Source organism: Camelus bactrianus, chromosome 11, assembly GCF_048773025.1.
Source record: "Camelus bactrianus isolate YW-2024 breed Bactrian camel chromosome 11, ASM4877302v1, whole genome shotgun sequence".
Lineage (NCBI taxonomy): Eukaryota > Metazoa > Chordata > Mammalia > Artiodactyla > Camelidae > Camelus > Camelus bactrianus.
In genome coordinates, this window is record NC_133549.1 from 9,499,053 (window position 1) to 9,522,906 (window position 23,854).

The 23,854-nt window shown below is 47.1% G+C and overlaps 1 protein-coding gene across 1 annotated transcript in view; it reads right to left on the reverse strand.

The window, feature by feature from the left end:
- Nucleotides 1-23,840, reverse strand: part of GNPAT (glyceronephosphate O-acyltransferase) — a 29,541-nt gene extending 5,701 nt beyond the window's left edge. Inside the window, exons 1-10 of the mRNA XM_010962833.3 lie at nt 23,586-23,840; nt 15,627-15,809; nt 8,655-8,831; nt 6,515-6,644; nt 5,668-5,795; nt 5,279-5,354; nt 4,883-5,034; nt 4,635-4,765; nt 2,972-3,195; nt 99-341 (exon numbers count right to left, since the gene is read on the reverse strand). Coding sequence (XP_010961135.2) covers nt 99-341; nt 2,972-3,195; nt 4,635-4,765; nt 4,883-5,034; nt 5,279-5,354; nt 5,668-5,795; nt 6,515-6,644; nt 8,655-8,831; nt 15,627-15,809; nt 23,586-23,696 — 1,555 coding nt within the window. The 5' untranslated portion in view covers nt 23,697-23,840. The remainder of the gene's footprint in view (nt 1-98; nt 342-2,971; nt 3,196-4,634; nt 4,766-4,882; nt 5,035-5,278; nt 5,355-5,667; nt 5,796-6,514; nt 6,645-8,654; nt 8,832-15,626; nt 15,810-23,585) is intronic.
- Nucleotides 23,841-23,854: the final 14 nt, after the last annotated feature.

Below are 23,854 nucleotides of genomic sequence, written 5' to 3' on the forward strand. Positions count from 1 at the left end.
TGGGTGGGCTGCGCTGTCAGGCTTCAAACACTGCCCCCTCTACGGAACTGAACGGCCAGCTCTCTTCCAAAATTCAGGACCATATTCCCGAGAGTTACCTTTCCTGAACCCAGGTGTCATCTGCAACGCCAAGGCCACGAAGGAAGGGCGGACAAAAGTGTTGAGCAGCTGGTTCCTGTACGCCGAACACATGAGGAGGGTGATGTGCTGGAAGACGAGTCCATCCACCATGTCCGAGTCCCCGGCGTCCACCTTCAGAGCCACCCGGTCCGTGGCGAGGCTGACGATGTTGGAGTGCAGGAGGAGGCTGGACTGGATGACGTCCTCAGCAGCTTCACTATCTACACATACAGACAGCGCGATCGGGCCGACGGCAAAGACCCAGGTGGGCCACCGCCGGGGGACTGGGGCCCAGTGGGCCTCAACGCGAGTGACCTGACACGTTTATCTTCAAGTGCCGGCTACTGGTTTTAGGCTCCGCCAACTGAGGTAATAATGTCACACGTGAAGGATATTTTAAAAGTGCTAGTTCATGAATTGACTCTCTGTACGGACATGTAACAAGCATCCTTTTCTTATCCACCCCAAATCTGTCGGCCATCCTGAAATGCACACCCGTTCCCACTCTGAAAGCCAATGCTTCCTCAGGAACCAAGGGCATCCACAGTTTTGTAACAGCAAGTCACATGACAAAAAAATCACATCTATGCGAATCTAACAATACTAAGCAAGAAGGCATGCTATACACACACACACACACACACACACACACACACACACACACTTGCTGAGACCAATTCCAAGATGGCAAGTGTATCGCTTTGCAACTTTGCAGGTAAACCAAAGGGCAGCCCAAAGAGGCACACTCAGCACCAGGTCTCCCTGAGCACAGAGGGACGGGGGGAGACTTCCTGGTGCTCCTACACCACAGGTGACTGCAGCAGTGGGCCCCTGACGGCTCCCGGTAAGTCATCACCTGACACCACACTGGCCTGGAGATGGCCGAGGAGTTAGAATTACAGAGGCACAATAAAGAGATGGTGAGATTTAACAAACATTCTTGGCAAGGGAAATCATTTTACCGTTACCCTGAGCCAAAGAGCTGGTTGATGGTATGCAAAGCAGGCACACGGGGCCAGCTGGGCGACAGGTTCTGCGCGTGCTCCAGGGAGGGGCGGGGGAGGTGTGGGCCTCCTTCGGGACTCATCGCGCTCGCCCTGGACTGACCTGCCTGTCTCAGCCTGCTCGAGGTCATGATGGTGTGTATGGTGATACTATGTATGTGACACAGTAGGGTTTACTTCACATATAGTATAATGATATGTATACCATAAAAAGGCCTGGATGTGAGAATGCTTAGGAATATGGGATAATCCGGGGAAAAAAGAAAAAAGGAACTGAATACATACAACACCTTCCAAATTAGGAACTGTGTTTAATCACGATACGGCACCCATGGGACTGAGTCACTCTAACTGGAGTTGTCTAGTGGCTGCGCAGACACTTTTAACTCTGGACTGGCCACATATTTATCCCATCTTGAAAAAGCAAAACACCTTCGAAAGACAGGCGCCTATACGTTCATACGTTCCTGGGACAAATGGTTATGAGTCCATCCTTTGCCTATTCCTCTTTTGTGACTTTCTGCCTTTGCATCCTGTCGGACCATTTCAACACTGGAAACAGATGTCTGATTCATCTAATGTCCCTGTTGGTGACCATGCTCAGCTGACGGGCACTCCTGTTAGTGATTCTTCCTCTGCCACTGCCTGGCCCAGCTTCATTCCAGCTCGTCTCCCTGCCTCCAGTCTCTCCCCGCTGTGGTCCACCTCTTAAACGGACAGCAGGCTGCTTTCTACAGGCCAATCCATCACGCGTCCCTGCTGAAAATCTGTGACTGCTCCCCGTGACCTAGACTGCAGCCCGGCTCCCCAGGGCAGCAGGCCCCCACGACCCCGCCGCTGCCCGCGTCTCTGTCTTCCATCGCTCCCTCACCCACAGCCAACAACCACTGGCAGGGCGAGGGCTGTCTGGTGCTGTCGCACCACCTCACAGCTCCTAATCCCTCCAGCAGCAGCCTCCTCTCCAGCTGTCTCCTACAGAGCTTCTATTTTCCCGTTAAGATCGACTCCGAAGTCGCTTCCATGAAAGCTCCCCTGCGCACAGGCACCTTCCCACACAGCAGCCTCAGGAACCCTCTGCGGTCTGTCCACAGCTCTCTGTCTTTACTTCAAATGAACCCTCTCTGCAAGTTTCCACGTCCCCCTCCACCTCTACCCCCTGCAGACCAGTGGGACCTCCAGAGCAGGGGCTGCATCTTGTTCATCTTTGTGTCCTGGGCAGGTCCCGGCACAGCTGAGGGCCTCAGTGTAGGCTAATGAGTGGACAGGAGGCACGTGACTATAAATAATTACCCAGTCTTAGAAAGACTGCCTTTCCAACTACAGTCTCTGCAATTATAAACCAGAGATGGAAAACAACTTAAGCTAACTGTTGTCAAGTACATCCCAAACTCCCGGCGTAGTATTCACAACTCCAATGAGGTTTTACAAAGCTGTTATTATCAGAGGATTGTACACCATTCTAAAGCCCAGCCCTTAAATCCTTATCATCCAGTGAGGCAAACGGCTTGCAATATGAGGTGGTAAAAAGAGGTGGGTGTAGAGGGAAGACCATGTGGGGTACAAAAAGATTCATTATTTATTCTCCACTCTGCCAGGTACCAAGGGGAGGCCACTCCAGTCCTCTGTTTATTCAGAGCCTCCCAGGGGGAAGTGACATATAAACAATTATTCTCAACTGATAAACACGTTGTGTTCAATGTCCTGTTGTGATAAAAACAGACTAGGTTTTCCTTCTCTGAGCAACGCTCTGCTCAAAGTCCTACATAGGTTCTTCAGAGGCGACAAGTTTTCCAAACTGAAAAATAAAAACAGCAGATGCTCTCATCACATACGTCCTCGGTACCTACCAGGCCAGGTGAGGAAGCCCCCGAAGGCCTGGGCTAAGCCTCTCAGCCATAAAGTCTTCTCCACCAGGGTGTCGAAGTCCATGGATGGCCGGTTCTGCAGCAGGACGGCAACAATGAGCGACCACGCGTTCAGAACCAGGTTTTGAATTTGCAGAAGCTGTATTTTGTAGGCAACTTCAGTGACAAAGGCGTGCATGTCCTCAGACTGCTTCTGAGGAATATATCTAAAAGGAAGGATATGGGCAACAGATTACAGCCCTGCTACTCCGACACGCGAGTGGAGAGAGGGATGGGGGAGGCTCATATGCTCTGCCGACTGCGCTCTCCCAGGTCACAATGCAAGGATGCGCCTTCATTTTACTAGAGGATCGGTCCATTCATCTCTAGGATGCTCAAGAGGTGATTAAAAATATGCAGGGTAGCAGGGTTCTATCATTTCTGGTTCTGGGCCAAAAAAACCCCAAAACAAAACAAAACACCCCCTAAAACAACTTTTACTGCTTGGTAAATGGGATATATCACTTCTTCTGTGAAAACCAACGCCTCTCCCAGGAGACGGAAGGACTCTGTCTGCTTGGAATCCACAGCACTTTGACCGTGTGTCCTGCAGAGCACACATATTGGGTTGTGATGCTATGTTCTGTGTGACAACCGCTCGTGTCCGTCCTGGACAGGCTGCTCAGTTCCCTGACGGCTACACTGTCCTTCCGAGAAGCTTCAGGGCACCAGCCAAGTCCTGCCACGGTCCTCGCCTGACGCATTCCTCAGGCACGGGTCACAGAACATTGAGCTGGACGATGTCAGGGGCCTACACAGAGCTGGCTGGAGCAGGGATATACATATGACCTAATAACAGCCAGATAATAAGGTGGCTTAATGTGAAAGTGTTAGCCAGCGAGGATTCCCGTGACAGGTAGCAACTGGTCAACCCAATTTGTGATCTACAGAGTGAGAGCCTGTGGCAGCTAAAGGCAACACCTGGTCTGCTAGCTAACAAAGCTGTGAGGGAGGCAGCAGACTGCCATGGGACCACTGGCGCTCCAGATGGCTATAAATGATGCTGTGGTCATGCGATGCCTGGCGGGGCAAGATGGTCTGTCTCCCTTACCTCCCCAGGTCTTTCTCTAAATGAAAAAAAACATTAGAAATGTGTATCTGTACCTGCATCCTGAAAGAACCTAACACAGTTCCTCGACAATAAAACTATAACCTGCCTGAGAAGAGGACTCACTCCCATTCATTATGATTACACAGTCCTTTCTAGGATCAAAAATAGCACTTAGGACATACTCTGGCTGGCCCACTGTCAGTGCTCAGCCATCCCACACGTGCCTGTTAACAAGGGCTTTCTTCTCCTTGCTTTTAAGTGGCAGGGTACTGGGGAATTAGCTTGGGAAAGGGAATCAAAAACAGCACTTATGACTTTGAGGGCAGGCCAGGGGCTCTGTGTTCTGTTCTGTTTGTCTGAGCACCGTCTGACTCTGCATGTCTGACCCATACATTCCCACGGCTAGCTGCCTTTTTGGCCAACATTATTTAATCGAAGCTTTCTCCTTCTCTGAGCTCACATAACCAGGCTCAGTTCTAGAAGTGGTCAATTCAAGAATCCCAGTTTAGACTTTTCCCTGGTTCTCTGTCAGTTAGGAAAACACGGGCCTTGCACCTGGGAACCAAGTTGTATGGGCTCCGGCCCATCCTGCCAGCCGCCAGCGAGCGAAGTGACACAGGGTCTCCAAAGTATACGTGGATGTTTCCAAACTTTTCAGAGAGAATCCTCCTGGCTTTCAACAACCCCTGACAGCATCGCAACAAGGGAAGAGAAAAGAGGAATGAATTCTTACATCAGTTGATGTATAAGCTAGCATCTTCTCTAAATTTCAATAAAATCAAGTTTGGCTCTCCTTTACGTACAGCTGTGGATTCCTTTGGCTTAGGAACCCCAAGAAGCTCGTACGCATACAGAGTTTCTTCCAGTATCCTATCGTAACTGATGCTGATTGGGACCAGGTAGGTATCAAAAACTTCTCTTTTAAAAAATGGTTCCATCACAATATTCAGAAGGCCTGCAAACAGAGAGAGAAATGGGTTTTCACATATATTGAGAAGTAGGGCAAACAGGGCACATAAATGGGAACGTCCTAAACACGCACGTTATATACCAAACCCATAAACTTAAGTAAACAGTTACGCTTAGAAGGAAAAGCGTGTCTTACAGAAAAGGGTGTCAAGTTCTACTTAGCAGCTAGGATGACACCACACTCGGAGCCTCTGGGTTTGCAGTTTCCCTTCAGCCCGTGGGGCACCTACCGAATTTAGGGGTCAGTGTCTTGGCGGAGCGGCTTCTTGTCCCTTCGAGGAAAAATTCAACAGGAGCATAACCATTCTTCAAAGAGAAAACACAAACAGACAAAACAAAACACAAAACCCGTTGCCTACTCTCAGAGTGAGAATCGCTTCTTTTGATTCCTCTTCCCGAGCCCCCTCCCAGCCCTCTGCCCAAACACTGCTCCCGGGGGAACTTAAACAAGAGAGCCACACAGAGTCAACAGACTGCTGAGGGGACGCACATTCCTGGAGGGGGAGGGAAAACAGCGAGGCCGTCCGTCCAGAAGTCAAGGATTTGAACAAGATCTCAGAGCAAACTTCAATGGAAAGAAAATACAGTTTGAAAGTACTTGGTAATTATTTGCATTTACCCGTAACATAGTTTTTACATATTCGGAGAACACAGCCCAGTAGAGTTTGTTGCCACCAAACGTGCGCCGCATGAAAAAGGCGCCCGACATCCGCAGCAGCTCGCCCACCATCTTCATCCCCAGGAAGTCTACGCAGGAAAGAACGGTTAACATTTATTTGCAGATCTTGAAACTTTCCATGAATATCTCAACTCAAATTCTATTAAGACCGATTTCACGTCTGTGAGACACCCCTGATCTTGAGAAGAGACCTCGAACGGAATTATGGAAGAGAAGGGGCTCTGTGGGCAGGTGCCCACCGGGGGGCAGCCTTGGGCACCCCCACAGCTCCGCCGTCAGCTTCAAACAGTCCCCCTTCCCATTTTCCCTAACATTCAAATAACTTCTTCACAGTCTACACAGATGGAAATGCCACTGAATTGTGCACTTAAAATGGTTAAGATGATAAATTTTATGTTTGTGTATTTTACTGCAATTAAAAAATACGTAAAAAGAATGTTAGGTCTATTTATTATCTATTTATTATTTACTATCTATAGATAGCCACCAACATTCTATCAAGTTAAAAAAAAACAAGCAATATGTATAGGTCGAATAATCTCATCTTTCAGCCTAAACCAAACACCTCTGTGCATCCACGTTCGCCTGTGTCTGGGCGTGCACGGTAAGGCACGTTACGGGGGGACTTAACCCAAACTACTAATCGCTGCTATGGCAAGGAGGAAGGGGGAGGCCGTTTTCATCACTTTCTTCCAATACCTGGTATTGTTAAAATCATTCCAGTGAACACTTTGATTTTTATAATTAAAAAAAAAAACCAAAAAAAGGAAAGAAAACAAATGCATACCCATTCCCGCTGCTATGACCGGCACCGGTAAGTCATAGTTGTATAAAAGGAAAGACAGCATCAGAAAGTCAATGTAACTTCGATGACTGGGCAGCAGAACCACGGGGTGCTCCTGGATGGCTCGCTGCAGCTTTAAAACAGACATCACACATCGAGCAACTTCAGCTTTCATATTATTAACATTGTGTCTTACATCAGAAAGCAGAAGCATGTGTACAGGTAGAGGGAACACTAATGTTTCTGCTCCCCCAACCCGTACGCAGAACTTATTTCAGAGTTCTAGTTAAACAGTCTCCCACTGTGCAAGGACAGCAAAACCATCCGTTCTACAGGCCACAGTAATAATGGCCATGATCACTGAGCCCCGTTAAACATCTCACACGTGCTGTTTAATGCCACGTATCTGTACGTTAGGCCGAGGCCTTAGCTCCCTCGTCTGTGACAAGGGCATGTCTCTAATAAATGGTGGAGCTGGGCATGGATCTCAAGTCAGTCTGAGTTAAAAGGTCAACTGTTAACCGCTGCCCTGGACTGGCTGTTTGTAGGAAGAGAGAATGAAACTTCTGGAGAGAGAAACTAGGAATTGTGAGGACGAATGAAAGGTGCACTATTTCGCTGTTGATGCCCTGGACTGACTGCCGGGCAGCGGGCGCCACGGAGCTGGGAAGATGCGTCTGAGCTTCCCAATGCGTTCCTCAGGCTCTCAGCCTCACGAGTACTCCCTGTATCGATGTGCTCTGTTTTTCTGAAATCTAAATAGGTAACCAACTGAGGCAACAGTCTGTGACCCGCGAAGACATGGCCAGCAACACTCCCTGGCCTCAGCACGGTGCCACACATTCTCTGACAGGGATCCAGACAGGGGGTCAGTGATCCAGTCACAGGAGGACAAAGAAGGTGGCCTTGCGAGTAAAGTAAATGGCTGACTGGACACAAAGCAGTGAGAGGGGAGGGTATGGCCCAGTGGTAGGCTGTAGGCCTAGTAAGCCCAAGGTCCTGGGTTCAGTTCTCCGCACCTCCATCAAAAAACATTAAATAAATAAATTAACAAACAAACCTAATTACTTCCCCACTCCCAAAAAATAAAAAAAAAAAACCAAAAAAACCCCAAAGCATTAAAAAGCAGGAGGAAGAAGGAAATGAAGGAAAGAGCTTCCTAAGAAGAGGAAAAAGGTATAAAAACCATAAATGAATAAAAATAACCTCCATAGGGAAAGCGCCTCCTTTCAGAAAAAAGTAAACTATTAGATGACAGGAGGGATGGAATAAGAAAAATCACCACTTGGCAATCGTTAGAGTGATAACGGCTTCAAGCGAAAATCACCAGTGGGTGTAAAAACTAGTGGGAGAAGGTTGGATGAAAAACAAGACACTGAGCATTCCTAAAGCCCCTCTTCCCAGGTCCTTATTCATCACAAAGGGACAGAGAGGAACTCTACAGCGGAGACACCTGGCGAACAGCACCATCACCGAACGGACAGACAGATGTCACATGCTCCTGGTCTGACTCACAGAGAAGGACACACACTGAGCCTAACTGAGAAAACATCCCTCAAATGCCAATCAGTGGGCACTGGAAAATAACTGGTCTGTTTTCTTCAAAAGTCGTATCAGGAGACACAAGCCAAGACTAAGGAATTGTTCTAGATTAAGAGGGTCTGGAGAGAGAGGGATGCTGAACGAACGCACAGTGCAGGGTTTTCTTCTGCTGCACCAGCCACAGCTGGGCCCCCGGTGAGACGTGAGAGAGATCTGTATCACCAGCACTGGAGCAGTGTTAAGTTGCTTATTCTGACAGTTACGCCATAAGAGAATGTCCTTGTTTAAAAACACTCCCAAAAGATGTGTGAGGAGAGGAAAAAGAAAACGTAGGGGAATCTCAGGGAAGCATATGCAGAAACTCTGTGTTGCTTCTGTAACTCTGTGACATCTGACATCAGCTAGTCTGTGAAGTCTATACAGTCTGTAAATAACTGACGAAGCGAGTTCGGCGGAAGTCTGCGGGTCTGAGGGTGACAGAAAACCCTGCATAGAGGGGCCAGCCACGCCTGACGGTGAGGGCTGCTCCCCCAGGGCAAAGTGCGTTGACTGAACTGGGAGGGACTGAAAAAGACGTTGTTTTTTGACGAGCAATACTCACTTTCTGAATACCTTCCTCATTTACGCACACTTTCGAGAAAATTTGTTTAAATATTTTGCTCAGGGCAAAGGCGAAAAACCGAATGGCTCCCAGACGCAGTTTGTGGCTCATTTCATCCAAGATCTCACAGGCTTCCTCTCGGAGGACGTCGACAGACTGAAGGGATTCCCTGGAAAGCTAAAAGGAAGAGGGAGAGCAGGGATAAATGTCTGAAAAAAAGAAGTCAGGATTCTTTCTACCCGAGCCAGTATAACCAGTTCCAAATTATGTAGCTCAAAAATGATCTTTCTAAATTTAAATTGGTATGATTTATTTTCAAAAATAACAAAAGTGGGTCAATGATCCTATTTAGACAAGTTGAAAGACTAGAAATTCAAAGAGAATTTGCTTTCCTGGATGGCAGCTGAAACGAAAGAAACCACCTCACCTTCCCGTGTGATGTGCTGGTACATTAACATCCAAATTCCCCAAAGTAAGTTGCTGCTCACAACCTAGGGTCCGAGGCTATGTATTCAGGGCTCCCTGTCACTGGGTTCTTCCAGCACTTCGCCTGCTTGCTCAGTGCTATCGCACGGTAACATACAAGGTAAAAATACAAGGTTCTCCTGAAATAGCCATTCAGACGCCAACAAATATACAAGACGCTGGTACAGAAATCCCCCAGCTATCAAATCAGTGATCTCACAACGGAACGGTCTTTATTCACATGGCATGTCTCTCTGCACAGAGAACAGGGTGCGGGCTGCGTGCCGGGACCGCCCAGCGCCTGGAGGTGAACAAGGCACGGCTTCTGTCCGCAAGGAAGCCTAATTTGGCCCTTGTAACTTCCCCCAAACAAGCACCCTGAGAAAGAGTGGCATCGAGTGACAAACAACACTCCTCCCCAAAGGAGGGACCTCTGCTTTGTGATGAGGATGGACACTGCAGCCCCAACCTCCCCAATTACAGGTAGTGAAGAATTATCTTCTCTTTTCTAATAACATGAAAACTGACACTTCAAAGTAAACAATTCAGTGGCATTTGGCTCCTTCACACAGGCTGCATGATTGTACTCTCCTAACTCCGCATCTTATCTTTTGAGGGTCCCTTCCACAGGCCCCAGAGTATGGGACTAGGATTAAGAACTTCCTCTTCACCTGTGCTCCCTTACCTCACTCAGAGGTCATCTGAAACAGCGATGTCGCAAGAAAGGTCAGTGATACGGTCAGAAGAAGGCCCATTTGAATATAAACAGACTGAAGATGGAAGCAACAGGAGACGCGGAGGTAAAGGCCACAGCTGTAGAACGGATACCTGAGCAGTCTGAGAAGAGGGAGGATACAACAGTAAAAGCAAAAATGCTTTTCCGAGTTGGAGAAGCCTTGGGCCTGTTTTTTGTCTTTTTATCATCGTCTTGTTTTTTTAAAATTAAGATAAATATGCATAAAATAAAATCTACCATTTTAACAATTTTCAAGTGTGCAGTTCAGTGGCCTTGGACCTGTTTATAGACTAAAGGGAAGAAGAAGCCAGAGAAAGAAAGGCTGGTGACAGAGACAGGGAGAGGTTTCCTGCCAGAGGTCTCAGGAGAGGCTGGGAAGGGTGGCTGGCGTCAAGTCACAGCCGTGTGATTCGTCTTGACCAACAGAACAGACACCTCCTCCCTGAGCCTGGACGAAAAAGCACACGTGGAGATGGGTGTAGATACAGGTACATCTGAAGATACGGAACAGGAATTTGAGGAAGATAATTTCTAATATTTTTCATTATCCCATTGGAAAATAAATGATGCTTTGCTAGTGGCAAGAAGGGTAGAGTCTAGTAAGAGCTTAGGCAGCATGAAGGTCTGGCAGAGCTGAGGGGAAGGGAAGGGACTGATGTAAGGAGGGACCCCGAGCCTGGAGACCACCGGTCTGCACACCTCTGCCAGTCCTCCCAGGAGCTGTCGGGACCCTGGAGATGAGAACACAGAGGCGCCCTGGCACAGATCCTGGGCTTTTTCCTCTGGGCTGTCTGGAAGGCAGACTAGGGGGCAAGAGAACTAAGGATGCTGGTGAGACAGTCACGCAGATAATCTAAACAAAGACGAGGTAGGAAGACAGGGCAGGAGCAGACAAAGGGAAAACAGAGGAGTCAAGGGACTGGTGGGAGGCCGGATTCAGGAAACAGGGCTAGGAAAGGGGCTGCTATTTGAAAACTATCAAAATAGTTCAGGCCAAACAAAGTCCTACTGTACAATACAGGGAACTACCTTTAAAATCATACACATACACAGACACACACATATATAGAATAATAAACAGAATCACTGTGCTGTGCACCAAAAACTAACACAACATTGTAAATTAATTATACTTCAATTTTTTAAAAAATTGATTTCTTCCCCTGATTATAAAAGTAATAAAAAAATAAAAGTAATACATATACCTTGTAGGGAAATTGGAGAATTCAAACAAAACATTATTTATTCTAAGAACCTATAATGGAAAAGAATAGGAAAAAAAAGGATATAGATAGACATGTATGTATGACCACTTTGCACAAACATATATATATGTATATATACACGTGTCTATGTATGTATGTATAATCACTGTGCTGTACACCTGAAACTAACACAATATTGTAAATCAACTATACTTCAATTAAAAAAAACATTATTTATTATTTGGGGGAAAAAAAGTTCAGGCCAGAGATGGAAAAGACCCAAACAAAGGGAGTCACAGGTGCTGAAGAGAAGGGAAAGGGCTGAGTGATGTGCAGTGATGCTCAGTTTTGTTTTAGGAGACAATGGCTGGTGGGGCCATCCTCTGAGACAGGGAATTCAGACCAGGGACAGAAGGCGGTACAGTGCGGGGGCTGAGAAGGCAGATACACTGATGTTCACGTGTTTGTGAGACACATAAAACAGATGTCCAGCAAGGAGCAGGACTGTTGGAGGTGAAAGTCTGAACCCCAACAATCTGGCCACGGCGAGACACACTGTTTGGGTGTCATCGCCGTGGAGATGAAAATGGGAACGATGAGACCAGACACAGCGGCCAGGGGAGCGCAGAGAGGAAGATGAAAAGGCTGCAGAGTCCGTCGTGAGAAACACTCACACGGCAGATGGAGGAACCTGTAACAGAGACCGACAGGAAGCTGCGGAGGAGAAGTGTGCGTGCGACGCCACAGACGTCAAGGTAAGAGGGAGCCTGAAGAAGGAGTGTGTCCAGCAGCAGTGACACAGCAATGGCTGATCAAGGCTCCTTGGGACTGGCTCGCTTGCAGGGCCACAGGGACCCTGACTGGGTGGGCTTCAGCAGTCTTCTGAAACTGGGATGTGAAGAGGGCAGCCTAGGCCTCTGAGGAGCCGGGATCAAGAGGGGAAGAGAGAAGGGGGGTGTTACAAAGAAAGAAATGCGGCCAAGAGGGGACCTTCCTCCAGGTAGGAAGTGTCTGTGCCAACGTGAGCCGGGGGGCGAAAGTGGAGGAGCAGGAAAGACGAGACCCCTGGGGCCTGGAGGGAACGGGACAGAGGAAGAACACCGGTGAGAAGGGGGCTCTGATCAGAAGCCAGGCCTTCTCCAAGGCGCTGAAGGAAAGCAGGGAGGCGGAGAATGACCTGACCGCTTATTCTGTGCAACTGGGCTTCTCATTTGTCCAGCAGATATGTGTGTCCCCGCCGACCCATCCTCCTGGAAACCTCAGATAAGCAAAGGTGTTCTAACTCCTTGTCCCCGATCTGGTCCCCCTTCAGTCTAGTCTCCACATTACAAACCTGAGTGGTGTCTTAAATGCAGAAGTAATCATATCTTTCCTGGGCCACTTGGATGGCTGCTGTCCCATTCTGTGAGATAAAGACAGCCTGAGTCAGAGAAGTGGCAGCAGAGATGGAAAGAAACAGACCAGAGCTATTTTAGGAGAACAGATGAGCACTCTGGGTGACGGACGGCGCATGAAAGGGAAGCAAGAAGCTGAAGATGGGATCCGGATTCTATGGGGGAGCATTCCTGGAGACACGGAAATCTGGGTGGGGGGGTGCACACGGTACAGGCTGGGGTGGAAGGATTAAAGAGCTGGACCTCGACATCCTGAATATGAGGTGCTTTTGGAATTTCCAAGTGGATATGCAGGTAGACATATAAAAAATATACGTGTGAAACTCAGAAGAGACCTGGGCTGAAGCCATGGATACTAATCATCTGTATTATTTACTACATTATTACCGATTATTAATTTATAATAATACATCATTATTATAGAATAATATTATAAGGCAGAGTTATCAGCATAAGGAAGGTACTTAAAATCCTGGCAATAAACAAAACTGCCCAGTGAGTGAGCGGAGGACGGGGCTGGAACAAAACCTTGAGGAGCGGCAGCATCTAAAGAGACAGGCTGAGGAGGAGAAGCCCATTGAGACAACTGAGGAATAATCAGAAAGGTGCGGTGGGTCAGCGGGCGCGCGGGGTCACGGAAAGAAAGGAGAGAGAGAGCCCCAAGCTGTCCAGGGTCTGAACGAGGGCGACTCAGCCGGAAGGAAGGAAGTCGTTCACAACCTTGGGAAGCACTGTTCCAGCGGGTTGGAAATCCGATTCCGGCGAGCTGAGTGGTCCACGGAGGGTGAGAAAGTAGGGTGACAAGCCTACTTAGAGAACAGAGAACACAGCCAGCTTCTTCAAAGGGCAGAGTACAAGCGGGAAAGGAAGAGATGGGTGGTAAGTACGGAAGGAATGTGGTCCACGTCTACTTAAGCTGGAAGAGAAGTAAGTGTGTTAAATGCCGAGGGCAGAGAGCCAGTGGAGAGGAAGATGCCGAGACCTCTGAGGGGACGGACAATGGAGCCAAGTCCCTGAGGAGGAGGAAGGAGGCGGAACTCAGGGCAAAGGAGCAGGGTGGGATTAAGCCAGGACAGAAGAGGATCCCTCTTCCACTTTAACAGGAGGGCAGAAGAAAATGAGGGCTAGTGGATGCAGGTAAGTTAGGGGCCTGACCACCGGAGGCTGAGAGAGCTCTCACATGATGGTTTGAATTTGCTCCGTGGAGCAGGACGGAAAGCCATCTGTTGAGAGAAAGGGGAGGAGGTTCAAGGAGAATGGGGCAACTAAAACTGCTGTCCTGGAGAAAAGGAGAGCATTCAGCAGGGAAACAAAGGATTACTGGGTCACACACAGGGCCCGATTGTGTTGTATAATCAAGAATTCATAACAATTCCAATCTGCCTAGATTGTTTAATTTTCCTCAGCAGCACAGCTAAGTTTGAAAAACACCGGCTTAAGTCAGTCATACTTAACCTGGGAGTGCATTAGAATTACCTGGGGAACTTAGGAAAAAAAAAGAAAGAGAGAGAGAACTGCCTGGGTCCTAATGCAGACCAATTAAATCAGAATCTCCGTGGACAGGACCAAAGTATCTTTTTTCATTCATTAATTCAAGAACTATTTATTGAATACATACTATGTGCACCAGGAATATAAGCAGGTAAAAATTCTCGCCTTTACAGCGTTTACATTGTCATAATAATAATAACAATAACAACAGTCAACGTTTTGAAAAGTTCTCCAGGTGATTCGAACAAGGAGCCAGGACTGAGGACCACCATCTTTAGCTCCTTACTGATAAGGAAGGTTCACTTACGCAATAGGCCCAAGAGAGAAGACAAATAGTTTCTCTAAGGGAGATCAAAACAGAAGGGTTAAGAGCATAGGTCATATTCTGAATCAGAAGCAAACAGACAGTAAATAATAAAGACAATAAAGAATTTCCTCAAGGCCATGAACCTGATCTCCAGGTAAAAGTCAAAGCAGCAGAATCTCCACAGGTAACCCTCACGGCCTGGGAGCACCTGGACCATGCGACACGGAGAGCCCGCCATCAGGAAAGGAAGCTCTGATTATGCCCAGCAAACAATTCTATGTTGATGACTTCAAATGATGATGTCCAAAACAGAACCCAGCTTCTCCCCAAGCCCTCGTCCCAGTCCCTATCTCAGTGACTGGCTCTACCAGCCTTGACTCTCTCTCCCGTTCGCTCCATTCCCCCAACTGGTTATTTCTTACATCTATTTCTGTTGCTGTAACCACTTACGGGTCCTGGCAGCTATGATCCCACAAAGGGACTTACTGCAAGAGTGTCAGACACAGGTTTCCTGCCCCACTTCCAGCAGAACGGCGCTTCTAAAACATAAACTGATCACACCACACTCCAACTGGAACCTTTCAGCGGCTCTGCACTGCACGGAGGATGAACTCCCTCCTTTACGTGGCTCACAGGGCCCTTCACAATGTGGCCCCTGCCGACCCTCCGGTCTCAGTTCTTGTCATCAACCCTTCTTTGCTCTCTGCGGTCTGGTCCCACTGAACCACCTTCAGTACCATGAACATACATGCTCTTGACTCCTTAAAATGAGCTGGCGCTTCCCAAGCTATACTTTGGAACTTCCTGGGCTTTTAAAAAAACTCCTGATCCCTGGCTCCTCCCCCTGACGCTCTGATTGAATTGGTATGAGGGTGAGACCCAGGCACAGGGATTCTGAAAAGCTCCTTGAATAATTTTAACGTGCACTGAGGTTTGAAAACCGCAGGGAAGAAGTTATTTGCTCTGCTGGGAACACTCTTCACCCACTTCCCCTGGAACAGCCCTACACATCTTTCAGGCCTTATTTTAAAAAGCACTTCTCTGACAAAACAGTCACCCTTGTAACTAATTAGTGCCCCTTGTACCCTGGCCTCCCACTAGCACGTCTTGTATCAGGTTTCACCGTACCTGCACACCTGCCATTCTCTATTAGACTATATACTTCAGAGGTCAAGAGCTCGGTTCAGCTCGCTCACTGTGAGACACAATGTCTAGCAAAGAGGCTGACACACATTACGGGAACAGTAAACATTTGATGAATGTGCACATACAGCAAAATCTAACAAGATACATTAAAAATGGCAGAACAAGTTCACAGAATCAAGAAGACAAAGAACTTGCTGACATTGAACAAGTGAAGAGGGAGCCACTTACCTGTTTAATGACATAACGAACCTCTTCAGAATTGAGAACACTACGTTTAATATCACTCGGCTTGCAGGGAGTAATCCCATTATAGACGAGAGGCGTGTAGCATTTCATTGCAAATTTCAGGTCACTGACATGCCTCCTCTCCTCCAAAATATCTTCAAACTCATCCCACTTTTTGAGCTCCTTCTGTGGATAAGACAAAGGAAAGAAAGTCATGCACACACTGTAAAATAAGTTAGGACAGATCAGGGACTACACTGGTAAGGTTTTCATCTGGGCCAAAATTGTTATTCTATGACATGAACAGGCGCAGTGTTCGGATGTTAGATTTTCACACAGTAAGAAAAAGAAATGTAGCTCTTATTAGGATCAGTGAATTGATACTGAATTATCATAATATTTGATTATTATGTTTCTGATTGTTATCTTCATAAATCCAGGGCCGCTTTGGGAGAGTTAACAGAGACAGCAGAAGCGCGACATTAAGCTCTAGGGTAACCCAACCAATTTTACAGTCTCCTCAATCATACTGATAAACTTGTTTCTTCTGCCTCTTTTGCTTAGCTTGAAAAATTAAACCAAAGCATATACTAGAAACTCAAAATTACGTCAAATCACATAAAAGTACGCGGCTGCCAACTCGAACAGAAGGGCTCCCGTGTAAGCCACCAGGAGCAGTCTGCGTTTGCCCTATTACTTTCTCGTCTCCTTTCAGCCCTCAGCTTCTACCCAGCCAGACCCTGGCACTGCTAGTCATCAGGCTACCAATGACCTCTGAATTGTTACTTCTTAAAAGGACAATCCTCACAACAAGCCAATGAGGTAGTTGTCCTCGCTACCCTGTTTCACACTGGGGAAACCCAGGCAGAGAAGTGAAATGACTCAGCCAAGGTCCCGCGGCTCGCAAAGGGCAGAGACATGGCTCAAGCTCAAGACTTCTCGTTTCACAGACCCTGTTGCAGCCACCACCCTATCTATAGGACCCAGCGTGTCAGTTATGGAAGATCTGGAAACGTGGAAACGTACAAGCAAAGATAAACTGCCCACAATTTTACACCCCAGGATTAACTCCTCTTAACATTTACTAGCTTCCTTATTTTCTCTGCTTCATAGATATAAAAATACATATTTTAAAATTTAAAACATGGACCATACCAAATATAGTTTATCTTGCTTTTTCAACTGTATTATGAGTACTTCCCTATATTTAATATTGTTTTAAAATATTTTAGGGGCTGCATACAATCACCTGTATGTTCCCTAATTTCTTAACATATTTTTTTTCGAATTACCAAAGTGATACATGTTCATTATAAAAGTTCAGAAGATGCAGTAAAGCACAAAGAACAAAATTAAAACCACCTGTCACCCAGTGAGCCAGAGCCCATGTCAGGGACTGTCTTTTTCTCTGCCCGTGGCCATGTCCCCTCCCCCACCACTGGTACATTCTGATTTGCCAGCTGGCTTTCTTCACCCGATGTTATAAACACTCCGTGTTATTTAAGTTTCCACCACGATATTATTTTTCATGTTGGACGTTTGGACTATTTTTCATTCATTGATATTATAACAAAGCAGAACAAACACTACTATTTTTTTCAAATTTAATCATTAACTCCGCCTCTTTCTGGTCCTCATCCTCCCAGGCCTCCCGCAGTGTGACATCATTGTCAGGCATGCCTCCTCTCCCCGCCTACAACTATCTGACAGTTTCCTACTTTGTTTTTAACCCACGCTCACCTACTCAACTGGTTTCAAATAGATACGCTTCTGAATCTCTTGCCCTGTTCTCTTCTCCCATTTGGCCCCTTCCAAAACTGAACTCACTTCCCCGCTGCACAATCCTACAACCTGATTATTTTCCTGAAATCTCAACCCATAACCTCCATGCCATCTACATCCCTATTTATTTACATCATTCTAGACTTCTAGCCCTCACCCTGCACATCCAATCGATTCAAGACTGCTAACACGGCAGCTAAGAGTCCACCCCGCCTACTCCCCATGCACACATCCAGCCTCTGCTCTTTGTCACAGCAGCCTGTCACCGGTCTCCTTGCCTATGCTTTGCCCCTCTGAATCAGTCTTCCATGCCACCACGTGCTCTTTCCAAAACAATTCTGACCAAATTGTTCTCTGCTTAAGAATAAGACTTCAGTGACTTCCGGCGTCCTGTGAGAACCTCTATGACCTGGCCTTTCCTTCCCACCACACTCACGGTCCACTCCACAGACAGTGATCTGCGTTTCCCCAACACAGTCCACTGGGCCTTTGCACATGTCTGTCTCTGCCTGGAAGCCCTTCTGTCCCTCTAGCGTCCTTGCTTAGGCATTACTCTTCTGTGAAAGCGCTCCGAGTCCCTGGATGGAATTACTCTGCCTTCCTCATTAGGATTTCTTGACCTTCTATGTCCACCGTTACCATGTGTATCCTGTAACACGAAATCGTTTGCATGCCTGTCTCCCTACCAAAATGCAGTTACCTTGGGGATAGGACAGTTCGTGTCCTCTTTGTATTTCCAACATCTAGCTGTGTTTGGAATATAGCATAATTGATCAATAACTGAATGAATGAACGTTAAGGTAATAAAATACAGGATGTTAAACTGAGACCATTAGGCAAATGAGAACAGAAACAGAAGCAAAGAGCACTTACGAAGAGTTTAAAAGGGTAACATGTAAAACATGGGAAATCTGCAAACATGAACCTTTTTATTCCCACACACATAAATATACTGGGAAAAAATCTTCAAACTGTTGCAATTCTGGTGTAAAACTGCAGTCATTGTAACATATCACATACTCTTGCTTTTAAGGCTGAAGAACCTTGAATTCCACATTTCTCAATAATAAAGTGACAGCATAAGATATACAGGCTCAGAATATACTTGGCAGAATGCCACAAACTGCCATTATAAGTGATGTAATTTTAGGGACAAAAGAGCTGTTAGAGGCTTCCGATTTGTGGGAAGAGAAAAGGATGAGAACCAGTTGGGGAGGCTGTGTGGAGGGCTGTGGTGGGGAGAGAAAGAGAGGAAGGGGAGAAAAGAAGAAAGGGAGGGGAGAGGAACTCCTAGGAACAAGAACCTGTAAGGGAGAGCAGCAGGTACATAAAGTTTGAAAAGCCTGCCAGACACGATCATCGTCCGCCCTTCCACGGTCCTCTGTTAACTGTAGGATCGAGCGCACACTTCTTAGCGTATGGCTCAGCTCTGTGGAGGCCTGCAGTTCCCCAAACAAGCCATGGCATTGCACGGCTCCCACATCTTTGCTCAAGTCACCTCTAAGAACAGCTTGCATTATCAAACATCTGAGCACCTTATACACTTGGCACTGTGGTGCGGGTGGGGATATGTGCGAGGGACCAGGGGCACAGTGGTACCAGTTACTGAGACAGGGCACTTACAAATGGCCCTTCCCCACGGCTGCCCTGGAAAACACTTAGCCATCAACCACAGCTGCTGTTCACTCCCCCGTGGACCCTTTCCAGGGCCTCCCCTGAACCAGAGGGAACTGGCCATCTCCTGTGAGTCTTTAGGGAACCCTCAATACATTTTCATCTAGAATACATCATTAAACTTGCATTTGGTGTCTCCCCTACAAAACTGTGAGCTTCTTGCCTGGGTCGGTAAGGTGTCTCACACATTTTTGTGTTTTCATTTTGTACTCATCATTGTTTGTAGAAGGAAAAATAAATGACAGAAGGAAGCCACTTGCACAGCCCTGCTGATAACAGCTCTCCAACACGCACAGGCGAGAGCTCAAACTTCGCCCAGTCTGGTCTAACCCAACGTCTAATCCAGTGGGTTTTAACCTAGGTTGCACTGTTTAAAAAAAAACTGATGCCCAGGCCCCCTCTAAAGATTCTTAATTAATTTGGTCTGTGAGTGGTACCTGGTATCAGAAGTGTTACGGGAAGTACTCTAAGTGATGCCTGCACGCAGCCAGGGTGGAGTGTTACTGCTCGTAAGTGGCATTTCCTATGCCATGCTGGAGTATTCACCAGCATAAAGTAAATGTATGTACACGGCTACTCACCCAGGCACAATACAAAGAGAAGTCCCAGGAAGAAGATTCAGGGAAGAGCTCTTCCCCCGCTGCTTGTTCTCCCTGTCTGACTTTGCACAGCAGGCCTCTTCTTATTGCTAGTTACACAGGCCTCTCCTGCAGCCTCCCTTTCAACTGCTCTGGTGGACGCACTCATTCAACAGACAGTTACTGAGAGCCCCAGACGTACCAGGCACTGGTCTACAGGCTAAGCATGCAGCATGGACGAGGTGGACCAGGAACGTGTGCTGAGGGAGCTTATGTTCCCTTAAGGAAAGACAGACAAACACACAAACCAGGTAAGTTCACTTAGGGATCCTGCCAAGAGCACGCTGGTAAATGTCTGCCTATGGGAGAGCTCTGACTTACAGCATTTGCCAGTTTCTGTGTTATACGTACTCCCACCCTGGCAGACTTCAAGCTGCCAGTATGACCTCACCGACCATGGAGTCGGGGAGAGCTTTAAGTAGCCACTGTTCTAGAGGATTTCCACCTGACAGTGTGACAGACATAAATAACATGAAGGGTGTAGAAAACAGTAAAATTTAGTAAAAAAAATAATTAGGAAGTGCTGTTTTGAATATTTGTTACTTTCACCAGAATTTATCTAGTTGCCTGTTTGTATAACTTAATCTTTAATCATTAATAATTAATTTTTAATAACAGCTGTGTTTTAACAATAGGCTTGCAAACTTCATAAAAATTTAATGGTCAGCTTTGAGCACCAGTATAAGACTGCTGGAGCCCAGCACTGGAAAGAGAATCTGAGGAAAAGAGAGTAACTTGTGGGGAAGAGTGATTGGAGAGCTGCTCTAGACCGAGTGGTTGCGAAAGGCCGCTCAGAGGAGCTGATAACTGAGCTGAGAACCCAATGATTTAAAAAAGCCAGCAGTGCAAAGACTGGGAAGACACAGCCTGCCCCATGGGGGGGACTACAAGCTCCCTGAAGAGGAAGCATGCTCACTGTCTGAGAAACAGAAGGCCAGCGTGGCTGAAGCCCAGCGAGCAAGAGCTGGAAACGAAAGGGGGAGCACCTGCTCAATTACAGAGTCTTGCAGGACGCTGTAAAGAGTCTAGAATTTCCATTTTGACTCTAACAGGAAGCCGTAGTTTGGGTAATGGGTACCCCGGTGATTATCCAGCCCCAGTCTTCATCTGTGGTCTCACTGAAAGATTTCCAGCACACCTATGGCTTCGGATACAACCTACCTGTTGATGGCTGCCACATCTACATATTTAGGGCAGTCCTTCCTCTCTTGCCCTGGTACCGTATTTGTAACTCTACTTGGATGTTTCCCCGACACTTTGTGATGTCGCTGGTCCATAACATGATAGTCTACAAGTTAAAAAATCATTCATGGTGCCTCTCACAGCTCAAGCTCAACACATCCCAGACTAAAATTACTGTATTACCCGGACTAAACCTGCTCCTTTTCCTCTGTCTTATCAGTGAAAGGCATCATGGTTCACCCAACTGCCAAATCACAGAAACCAGGAGTCAACTTCAGACTGCGGCCTCTATCTTAGTCACCACACTCAGCTGTCCTGATCATGACATAAACTCGGCCGCCTCCCTTCTCCCCAGACTCACGGCCACTGTCTGACTTCAGGCTTCCACTCCTTCCCTGGAACAAGTGTCCTAACTGAGCTCCATGCTTCTGCTATCAGATTCCTTCGCCAACCAGATTCCCTTTCTACAGACCCTACTCAAGCAAAGGAGGTTATCCACACAATCATGCCCAAAACCTAGAAAGTCTTCTTAGACTTTCCAAAATACAAATTTGATCATCCTCAAATGGTGCCTGGTAAAGTTGAGATTTTATCCTTAAACATACGTGTGAAATTCCTTTAGGAAACATATTCTGCCTACTTCCTTTAGTTTCACTTCTCGTGTTCCCTTATTCCACCCTCCCCTGACTTGGTCCCCCAAACATGCCCCAAACATGTGGTTTCCTTATGTGGATGCCCAGGACTGCCTTCCTCCCCCCTACCTCCCATTTATTCCTCAAAAACTTAGCTCAGGTGTCACATTCTCTAAGAAGCCTTTCCCAAGGCTCCAAAGAGGCCAGGTGCTCCACCTTAGCACTCTCACAAGATGCTGCGTGGGCTTCCACCAAGGCTCTTACTTAATTGTCATTATTTGTTTATTTTCAAGACTTCCTTCCAAATCCTTAAAGGCCAGGGTTGGGCTTTTTAACTTCTGTATCTCAGACATTGAGAATACTGACTAGGACACTTAAAGTTCCCACTGCTGTAGTTTTTCTGCAATCAGCAGTACCTTAAATATCTCAAATATCTCTAATATTAGATCAGAGTATTGCACAATTAAGAGTGTTGCAGAGGAAATAAATAAGGACTGAAACAGTCAGAAAAAGTACAGGTTCACAGGAAAGTAAAGATTGCTTTACTTTCACAGGGTAGTGAGGGTTGGGGGGAGGGTGTAGCACAAGTGGCAGAACAGATGCCTAGCATGCATGGTGTCTAGGGCTCAATCCTCAGGACCACCTCCATAAGTAAATAAATAAACCAAATTACCTAACCCCCAAAAAATCTCAAAAAAAAAAAAAAAAAAAAGACTAGCAAGGGTCACTGCTTACATGCAATTGCTTTAGTCTTCCACGTGAAAAAGCTGACCAGCCTTAGCGTTGGTGAATGGAAAAATACAAAATCAACTCTTTTTTTTTAATACACATGTGGAAGATGTCAGTCAATTCACAAACCCATTTAGGGCTGAAAAAGCTACTGATGGGGAGTCAGAGCTACCCGGTAATCCTCTTCCCTACATTCCTGCTCTGGAGTAGTAGGCAGAAAATGAGGTTGAAATATTTCACCACTATATGTGCGAGGTCAATGAAGAAAAAGGTTCAAGTGATAAACCACAGGGAAGTGGACAGTTAGCAATTAGAAGCCCACAGCTCTTGACAGCAAGGGAACAGAAGTTTCCATGTTTCAAAGAATACTACTTTCCCCATTCGAAGGTGGCCATATATACATATATACACTCTTTTGAAACTGGGTTTTTGGTTTATCTCGTTCTTTTGTGTTTCCGTGTTACGATCTTCCTCCATAAATTGACATTATATTTAAGCCAGGCCATGGTAACATGCATTCTCTTATTTCCTCCTAAGGTAGATAAAAATTAATTTAGTGGTTTAAAAAAAGTCTGCTGCCCCAGGGTTGTGCAACCCTGAGAGCTACAAGACTTCCACTTCATAATTTCTTCAGGAAAATTGTAACTAGTATTCCGTCGGCAAAAAAGACCAATTAAAACCCGGAGAGCGGATTGGGGTGTGGGTTGAAAGGGCAAATTGTAGAGGCTGGGTGGCATTGGTTGTCTTCCAAAATGACTTGTGGAAAAAAGTACAACGGTGGATGAAAGACAAAACGTACAATAAAAATTTCCAGAAATCCCAAATCTTCCTAGATGAAAAACATAACGTCTTAAAAACTCTATGCTCACATACAAGCCAAATACACTCTCTCCCGGGATTATCACGGGGGCAAAAGAGCGGGGTGGAGAGCCACTGGATTATTTCAGGCTGATTCAGACCCGCAGGTTCTCAGGTTTGCCCAAAACGTAGCCCGACTCGCCGTCGCTAAAGACGGAGAGCCCCACTCTCCCTTCTCATTTCAACGTCAGGGGCTTTCTAAAGGCCCAGGGTCTGGTGGTGGGAAAGGGAAGGGACGAGCCGAAAGGAAGCGGGGAAACCGTCATCAGTGGAAACTTATAAAAGCATCCAGACATTCATTCACGCACACGGAGATACACCGTTGCCTTGGAAACCAAGTCAACCACCCAACCCCTCCTGGGGGGTCTCGGGACCCACTCTGTCGGGCCAGGGGTCGTAGCTTGAAGGAAGCCGGGACCGGGAGAAGGGGGTCCTCTCTCGCGGGCCTCGCTCCCCTGGGCGCCTACCGAGTAGAGGAGCACGACGGAGCCGGGACTGGTGGAGCCAACGGAAAAACAAGAGTTGGATGAACTGGAAGAATCCATGCTGCGGCTACGGCCCCGGGCGTGGCCTGGCATTCTTCGCTAAGCGGTGGCGGTGGTGCTGCTGCTGGGGGCGGTTCTTCCGCGCGGGGCGGCCCGACCTCGCCTAGGGCGGCAGCACCCTCTGCGGCCGCTCCGCCGGACCTCGGGCGCCGCCATCTTGCCCGGGACGGAAGCCGCGCGGGGACCTGCGG